Source organism: Glycine max, chromosome 18 (assembly GCF_000004515.6).
Source record: "Glycine max cultivar Williams 82 chromosome 18, Glycine_max_v4.0, whole genome shotgun sequence".
In the NCBI taxonomy this organism is placed as follows: domain Eukaryota; kingdom Viridiplantae; phylum Streptophyta; class Magnoliopsida; order Fabales; family Fabaceae; genus Glycine; species Glycine max.
This window is the reverse complement of record NC_038254.2, coordinates 5,401,971-5,411,845: the sequence shown is the minus strand read 5'-3', so window position 1 is coordinate 5,411,845 and position 9,875 is coordinate 5,401,971. Positions and strand designations below refer to the sequence as shown.

At 28.0% G+C, this 9,875-nt stretch overlaps 1 protein-coding gene across 1 annotated transcript; it reads right to left on the bottom strand.

Annotated features, from left to right (window-relative positions):
- Positions 1-9,184: 9,184 nt before the first annotated feature.
- Positions 9,185-9,673, bottom strand: LOC102667569 (RING-H2 finger protein ATL66). The gene has a single exon (XM_006603064.1). The coding sequence runs from the start codon at positions 9,671-9,673 to the stop codon at positions 9,185-9,187; it is 489 nt and encodes a 162-aa protein (XP_006603127.1).
- Between the last annotated feature and the right edge of the window lie 202 nt (positions 9,674-9,875).

Here is a 9,875-nt window from a genome sequence, read left to right as displayed (position 1 = left end):
GGAAACGTCCCCTATGCACATGGATTTGACACATCAGTAAGGGCGTATCACGTAGACATTCATCGTTAACGAAAACGAAAATCACTTAAGAATAGGATTAAATTGTCGGCATATTTATACATTTTTGGACTAAATTGATCATTTTCATAGCATATGACGGAATTTTCAACGAATGTAAAATGCAATGACAAAATTGATCATTTACCCATATGCAAAATGTTGGAAAACTGAGGAGAATAAAACATAAAAAAAATCCCCATCTATGTGTTCATTGTTGTTAGGCTCTTAGAGCTTAGTCATTACCATCAACATATTCTAGATATTTATACTGTTCTTAACTCACCAATGGACAACGAATACATTATATAAATGAATTTAACATCATACTTTAACTTAAAATCTTACAACATTTGATTTATAAGTCTTTTTCAGTTATTTCTTACTCAACTTGTTGATGTCTATACAAGATAAGACTTCACTTTTATATTTAGATTCCAACACAATTTTTCAGGAACAACTTATCATATTACTTGTTAATAAAATATAAATTAATAATTTATTATAAATAATAGGATAAATTATTTATATGATTCCTTAATTTTATTTAGGTTATAATTTTATTCTTTATTTATTAAAAATTGTAAAATAGTTTCTTGATTAATTATTTTATACTTATGTGACAGTATATTGGTATTTGTTTAACTTTTTCAAGTCATGTGAAACCAGTTCACTACTTTTTGATGATGCCGTGGGGTTGGATTCTTAAATATATGTGATATGTTGTGGTTTATCCCCGCAATTTCTCTGATCCATTTAATGGTGGTAGATATGAGGATGCGACAGCGCACATGAGAGATTAATCACGGCCAGATGTCAAAATATTTTATAAAATACTAACATAATATAATTCGTAATATTATGTATATATTATGATAAATATAATATTACTGCAATATAATAATAGTATACAAATAGATAAATACCAAAATAGCAGTAGAAAGAAAGAGAGCGAGAGAGACGTGTTGCGCCTACGGCAGATGTTTTTTTTCTTTTTATTTATAGGAATGAACAGAGAATATTAATTAAGAGATTTACCATAACTTATATATCATTATACATTGTTCAATCAGGAGAGATTTAAAATCAAAAGAGAAGTTTAAAATAAATTATTACTTTAAATAAAGAGTTTGATATATATCCACTTAAAAAATAAAAGATGTATGTCAACAATCGACACCTTTTTTATTTGACAGAAAAACCGATATATTTTATTTAGATTAATATAAATAAAAGAATAATTATGTATTTTTGTCCTTAAATAAAAATAATAATTTTTCTCTTTTTCTCTTTTTCTCTAACAATATCCTAATTCCTAACAACCCGAAATTCCTGTTTTAATGCTTCTCTCTGGCTAACCCGTTATAGTCGAATGACTAATTCAACCATTTACAACATTCACAAGCCATGGTGTAGACATCCATTTTCCTCAATGGTCCATAGCCCGTCACACACTAAGCCTTAAGGATTTAAGAACTTGTCTTGGTCCCTCAAGCATTGAACCTTTAGGGCATGCACACTTGTTGGCTATTATTTCTTGCACCTCCAAAGTTGCTTCCAACACCTCCTTTATGGCTTCTGAAATGATCAATCTAGAATGTAAAATTACATTACAGAATACACTTCCAGAAGTGGTGCAGGAAGCAACTTGGAGGTGCAGAAAGTAACAGCTACCCTTGTTATAGTACACCTTCTTGGATGACCCTCGAAAGACATGAGCACTAGGCTTGTTATTATTGACTCACTATAAAATATTATGAGACCCTAAGTATTTAAACTACAATGCATTTCAATGTGGAATTATGTTGTGGCTTCACCTTGAAGAGATATAATTCCCTTCTATCTAATATATATATATATATATATATGAATTTCCTAATATACTCTCCTTCTTTTTTGGTTGGAGTAAATTAGTAATCTACACCAAAAGTTTTGAACCTAAATATCAATTAATTCTTTTGTTTTAATAATTTGTATTGGAATATTAAAGTCATTTAGCATTTATTTATTTATTTAAAAAAACCTCTTTCTCACCCACTCCTTTCTGTCATCTGTCACCTACAATCTTCTCATTTCACCCAAATTGTCCAGATTTTTTCTTTCGTACTCGTCTCCTACACAAATTTTCTCCCTAAGCTTTCTATTCGCCCGAAACCTTGGTTGGAGAAAATTCACCAACCAAAAAGAAAAAAATCAGGAGCAATAATGTCATTCTGTGAAACTCTCTGTTGCCACACCGAAAAAATTAAAACAGGGATTCAACCTAGATTGGCCTTAACGTCCTTGCTTCGACTGTAATTGGCCAACTGATACCCAAATTCTTGGGCAATCAAATCACAAATATTGGCAACCTTTTTTGTCCAAGCATTGTTTAACATTCCCGTCGATGTGTGTGAGGGGAGAGAGAGAGAAAGAGTTTTTATTTATTTTTAAAAAATTAAACGCAACTATATCATCCCTGAAACAAACTACTAAAACAATAGAATTAATTGGGTTTTTTTCCCCCAAAAAGTAAGAGTATGTTAGCAAACCTTCATGTATTGAGGGTGAGTATGGATTAGATTTTCAAAAATTCAATCGAGATTCAGTCTAAAACCATTTAAATGGATCGAATGGATTGGATTTTAAATACAGAGCGGATTAAATGGATTTGATTTAAAATCCAAATCCATATCTTGTAAAAAAAATTAATTTGGATTTTTTTGGATTAATTTTAAATCCTGTTGTTCTCGAATAAAAAATTATTTTTGTCACAACTTAATCAAGGTATTTTTTGATTGGCGTTCATCCGTGTAGTTTTTGTTAGTTTCAACTAACTTAGGTAATGTTTTTTTTTACCAACATTAGTTAAGACTATTTTTTGTTGACATTAATTATGGTTTTTTTGCTTACGTTGGTCGAAATTATTTTTTTTGTTAGTGTCGACTAGGATTTTGTAGAACTACGTCAGTTGAAGTTATTTTTTTAGCATAAGCTAAGGTTTGTTAGCTGATATTGGCCAAGACTATTTCTTTTTCAACATTAGCTAGAGTTTTTTTCAATTGATGTCAATTGGGGAAATATTTTGGTCGATGTTGACTATTTTTTTTTACCGACGTCAGTTGATGGTATTTTTCAAAAAAATCCTATTTAACATTGGCAAAAAAATAGTCTCGTCTGATGTCGACCCAAAAAAATCGTAGCTGATGTCAACAAAAAAATCTTACTCGATATTGACAAAAAAAATAACCTCAATAGACATTAACAAAAAAAAATCCTAACTGATGTTGATCGAAAAATAACCTCGATTGATGTTAGCTAAAAAAAACTTTGGATAACATCAGCAAAGAAAATAGTCCTGATCAACGCCGACCAAAACAACACTTGCTGACATTGATTGAAAACCCTCCCGATCAATGATGGCTTAAAAACATCATCAATTGACGTTGACTGAAAATAGTCCCTACCGAAGTTGGCCAAAAAAACCCTAGCAATCACTGTCCGAAAAATTATATTGGATTTAAATCTAACAAATTGGATTTGGATATGAAATCAATCCATTTAAATGGATTTAAAGTGAAGTGGATTGAATTGGATATGGAGTGATTTTATATATTTGAATTTTTTTGCAGAGTCGTACCATATATATATATATATATATGAGATTGGTAACTTAGTATGCGTCTGATCTGATGTTAGAGAATTGATTATAGATGATCTTGAATTTATTTTAGATCTATTTTTACATGTTTGATTTCACTTTGTAGAAGATTTTAAAATTGATTTTGAGTTAAAACAATTTTGAGTAGCTTTTGCATGTTTGGTTTTGTATCTATTTTACATGTTTAGTTTCACACAAAAGATTTCAATATTAATTATGAGTCCATAATTGATTCTAAACTGAAGCAATTTTGAGTAAATTTTGCGTTTAATAAAAAAATTTATACTAAATTTTACTCTTAATTTGATTTTATAATAAAAACATCCAAATACAAATCAGTATTTTCAAATTAATTTTAATCAAATTAATTTTATAAAATTAATTTTTATAAACATTCATCCAAACACAAAGACTCTCACTAACTTTTATGAAAGAATAAGTTAACAATCAACATCTTTTATTATAAACTAAAAATAAAATAAAATACACTTCTTCATTTTAAAAAATAGTTTAAAATGAGGGATAATTTTATGATTTTAATCTAAAAATACACCCTCTCTAACAATCAGTAACGGTTACTTAAGCGTAAAAGTCAACCGATGATAAAAATGTTCTACATTATTCCATGCATCTTCTTTAAAAAAATTACATCATGCATTTTATATTCTTAACTTTATGTGGAGGAGCTCTAACTTAAATAAGGTGCATGAGTTATTATAAATTCTCTGATGTTACCTTTAATTCTTTTGGATAAAAAATATTCTTAATTTTTTTTAGAAAATCATAAATTATTTAACAAAAAAGTTATTATTTTTTATTTATACACTACAAATAAAATTAGCATACACTTAACAAAAAACTAATTAAAATTTCATTTGAATTGTATTTCACAATTAGAATACTTCTTTTAGCTTCTTTTTTCATACGCAATAATGGTTCTAATAAAAAAAGTTATGTGAAAAATGAGATGAGAAAATATCAGGGTCTGTCAAATGTGTTAAAAAAAGTTTTTTTAAAAAAAGTTTATTCTACTAATCACATGTTGATTTCTCACCCAAAATCCATAATTATAAAAATTGTTTACTTTTTAAAATCATCCCAATTTTTTTTTAAAATAATTATTTGTTAAATACATCAATGATGTAACATGATTCATGTCTAGGCCTGGGGTGAAACAGACAATGCAACATGGGACTGAAGTGGTCTACCACTGGGAGCTGCTATTCTCACCATTCACGTGGCTGGTTTTTGCCATTATTTTAAAAATATCATTCTTACAAAATCATGATTTCATTATGCAACATATACAATGAAATAATCTTTCTAGTATCTTATTACAACAAAATCATAATTTCATTAAATCCAAAAGAATCACTATTCCATTGTAGGGGGAGGAATTATGCATAGCCTAATAGTGTCACCTCGAAAAGAGACCCACTTAATATTTCTAATTTACCCCCATTATTTTATTAAGCATTAACTAAAAATATATAAATAAAAAGGTTAAAAAGTATATGAAACTTGAAAATTTAAATATTCATAAACATATAAAACATATAATGTAATTTTTTTATAAAAATAATTAGGTTTATTTTTAAAAAATGTCAAATAAATAAATTAATAATTAATACTTAACTAAACAATAATAAATATTAAAATTCAATAACCCATTTCAAAACTTAAAAAAAATTAAGAAACACACTAATTTAAATTATTAACATAAATATTAATTATTAATTTTAAAAATATAAATAAAAAAATTATTAATTTTTTAAAATGAAAACATAACTTCATTTTACAACTTGCCACACCATACAAGTGTGTTTTTCATTGTGTCTTAACAAGGGGATGGGATAGAGCGGAAATGACGGGGAAGAGGGAGGAGTGGAGTAAAAAGCAGACAGGGATATCTCTGTCTTGATGTTATTTTCAAAAAGTTTGGGTGTCAATAGTAAATATTGGGGTGGGTATAGCAACCTCCGTATCACTATTCAATTTGTTGGGCCTGTTTTAATTAGGACGGGCAATGGCTTCATCTTCTATGTAAACGGAATCATTCGTTGTCTGGTCACACTGGCCTACTAACAAATTAATCTTGTTTATTTATTTATCATTAAAATAAAGTAAAAAAAATCATATACTTAGACACAAATTATTGTAAGAAAAAAATTAATAATTGAATATCATCATGATTAATATAAACTTAATTTGAAATATATTGAATGGTTAGTATAGAGATGATGGTTTATAAAATATATTTTTTTGGTAATTGAAGGAAAGAAAAGAAACAACAAAAAAAGCAAAAAGGACACTACACTATAGGGGCAAGGCATATGCTAACAACCATTCCTGCATATCCTTGGAGAAAAGTCCTACTCCATGAACCAAGATCCCAAATTAGGCCCTAATTTAATAAGAATTTGGCACACCGGTTCCCTCACGCAAAGAGTGAATAAAATTCTAACTCCAATCTTATTAATATACGTGAGTGGTCACCTTGTAGGTTTAATAAAAGGATCCTCCTTATTTTGGTTAAAACTTTGCTCCCATCTTGCTAGTTTTAGTATATTTTTTTTTAATATTTAAATAACCTTTTAGTTATTACAATATAAGGTTGTTTTTGTTTTTTGTTTTTTTATAATTATTTTTATATTTTGATCTTTATATATTTTTTTGTCTTTATTTTTATTATTGTTTATATTAAGTGACTACGGGACTAACAAAGATTGATGAACATATTTGTTATTTTTTATATAATAAGAATTAAAATGAAAATCTTTTAACCCAAAAAAATCTATACCAAGTTTACAATTTTATAATGATAGAAACAATGATATCAGACATTAAAATGAATTTTTTTTATATAAGATTCAAAACAAAAAATAAAAATACCAAAATAAAAAATCTTTATTTTATAAAAAAAAAGTCTATCTAAGCGTTAATTATTGTTGTGTGTCCTTATCGTTACTATTCAAATTTCTAAATACATGAATATTTGACAATTAATATTAAATCTGAGTGAAGCAGAAGTAATAAATAGTATAGTTTCTTTTTCTGTATTTCCTTTTTTTTTCCTATGGTTCATTTAAAGGCCACGGAACTCATGTTAAATACGAGTAGACAAACACATCCTAAGCTATCTGGAATCCGGAAGAAGATTTAAAGAAATTGTGAAAGATTGATGCTAGTTGAAGTTAAAAATTCAGTATAAACGTTCATCTTTTTTTAGCTAGGTTCAAATTTTATTAACGTCAATTTTTCAGTTTGGTAGATAACTATTTTCTAGAAAATCTCTTTTAACGTCGGGAGGCTAGTTAAGTAATTGTATTTGGATAAAACTGTTAACATCCCAGCATGTTATTTGCATCTTGTTCAATAATATAAAGATTGCCTTTTTTGTTCAATATTTTTGTATAAATAGAAAAGAAAAAGAAACCGCGAAAGAGAAAAGAGATAGACAAGAATTGAATGAAGATTGAAACTCCACAACTCTGTTTTTTCCCTTTCATGTCCTGTTTTATCAACATTCAATTAATTATTCAAGACGTCGACAAAGAGAAGTTTTTTTGTTTTGAAATTCATTCCATATTCAGTCTGTATTAATTCATTATTTATTAACATCATTGGTGTGATAGCCTAAAACTTTTCACTAATTATAACAAATGGTTAGACATAAATAATAATTAATAGATTGGAATTAAAGTTAAATCATTAATATTTGAGTTTATTTTTTTTAAAAAAATAATTTTTGATTAAATTTTATTTATTTTCTGATTAAAATTTGAATGAGTCATGATCACTTTTTTTTAGTGAACCGAAGGATTAACAAAAAAATATATTATATTTTTCTCAATTTTATATTATCTATATCACTTTTCACAATATTATATATGTTTTTTTTTTACCTTTTTCTATCGCATTAACAATTTTATTACAACTCTTTTTTATTTTTTCATTGTATGAAAAAGTATACAAAATTATTATACGAGCAAAGTATTTTGAAATATAAAGTATGTTGCTCATCACTCCCATACGGATATTGAGTATGATAATGTTACATACATTGCTTTAAAACAGTTATATATATTTATATTTATACGGATATGATACATATACATTATTAATTTTATATTATCTTTACATCAGAGCTCACCCACCTATTGACAAATATTTCCTTACCGTAAACCCAGTAGAATTGGCTAGGAATTAGAATAAATCCATGAAATGTTAAGTTCGGATTTCATTACTTTTATTATGTACATAAAAAGAAAACATTTCCTTACGGTGCAAGATATTTTAGTGAAAAGATTCTCACAACCGCATAAAATAAAGATGAAGATACATTTGTATGACTTCAATATGGATAAGATTACACAGGAAATACTAAATAAAGATTACGCGAGTCACATCATTGTGATGTATGAGATTACTATACAGTATTAGAATAATTATATTTCAATATTCATAAATTACAAACACTTTATTAATGTCTTTTATTTTATTTTATTTATCTCTTTTTATCAAACTATATTATTAATTAAAGCAATTACTCATCTCTCTTCTTTTCCTATCTCACTCAAATGGCTAATGGAGTATTTAAGAATCATTTTTTATAATGTTAATTTTATTAATAGAGAAAATCGAGCACACTATCTTTTCTCTTTTTCTTTTTTCTTTTCTCATCAAATCTATCTCTACAAATAATTTTCATAGTATTATATTTAAGGCGTCAACACATTTTATAATATTTTATTTATATTTTAAAAAGGACTACATGTACCGCTCTATTAATTAGTCACGAGAAATAAATGCAATAATAGCAAATACAGTTAGTACGGTAATAGAAATTAAATCATGCCCCAATACCTCATCCAATAGATCGGGTTTCTTTGAAATGGAAAAAGTTCGAGGTACACTCCAATTTTGGATTATAAAATAAAGATAGGCAGAAGGAAAGGAGACAGAGAAAAAAAAAGGGAAAAAGAAAAAATATTATATGGAATAAATAATGAAAATTGAAAAAATATGAAATCAAAAGAAAAGTACAAATAAAAGTGAGATTGAAAAAGAAATAAACTGTCCGAATATAAGAGCTATTAATCCCTTAAATTCTAAAAAGAGTAACCAAAATGTGAATATTTCTCTTCTTTTATACAATCTCTCAACAAATGTTAATAAATCGAGAAATTATTATGTGACCAAAACTATCATATATTTATGGTTCTCACTAATACATGATATGTATGCATTCATTTTAATTTACAAAGAAAAAATTAATAACACTAATTATATGTCATGTAAAAATTAGAATGATATGAGATCACTTAATAATTTCTTCCAGAATAGTCTTCGTTTGGAGAATATTAGTTACAATAATAGAAAGCACAAGCCAAAAATGAATACACTGCTATTCCAGAATGAAGATAAATTCCATACATGGTTCAACATTAACAACATCAAAATTGCAAAAGAAAGTAATTAACAACATCATTTCTTGAGATTCTCACTAACATGGAGGGAGGCCCTGCATAGAGGGCAACTAGGATGTCCACTAAGCCACATGTCCAAGCACTCAGAATGAAAAACATGCTCACATTCAATTAACACCTTCAGTTTTTCATTACTTTGGAAGAGACTCAAACATATGCAACATTCCTCCTTCTCAAACCCTGCACCAACCATGCTAGTTGAAGATGGTACCAGAGTGTGGTTTGCCATGAACTCAATTCCAACAACACATTGATCAGGTAGAGGAGAGACCACAGTTGTAGAAGTGGACCTTTGTTGTTGCGAGAAACGGCGACAGCACAAATGGAAGCACAAGAACAATGAAGGTACAAAGATGAGAATGGCAAAAAACCACAGCAATAGGAACAGGCTTTGGTTATAGGAGTGAAAGGTTGAACTTGAACCATTGATGAGCTTGTTTAAGTGCCACTGAATGAAGTGGTGGTGGTGCTGTTCTTCAGAGGACATTTTTTGGCGGTGTGGTTTGGTAAGAGATTGAGGTGGTGAGGGGGTGACAATGAATGCATGAATGATATTTAGAGACTTTGGTTAAAAAGTTAGATTGGAAAATTAATAGCATAAGATAATAAGTATATGGTCATACCATGCTGGAGGTAGTTGCTCTCGGAGAATGTAGCATCATGACCTCGTGAGTTATGTGGAAGGTGGT

Excerpts from the sequence above, each read along its gene's own strand:
- LOC102667569 (XM_006603064.1), bottom strand. The coding sequence starts at position 9,673 with ATGTCCTCTGAAGAACAGCACCACCACCACTTCATTCAGTGGCACTTA.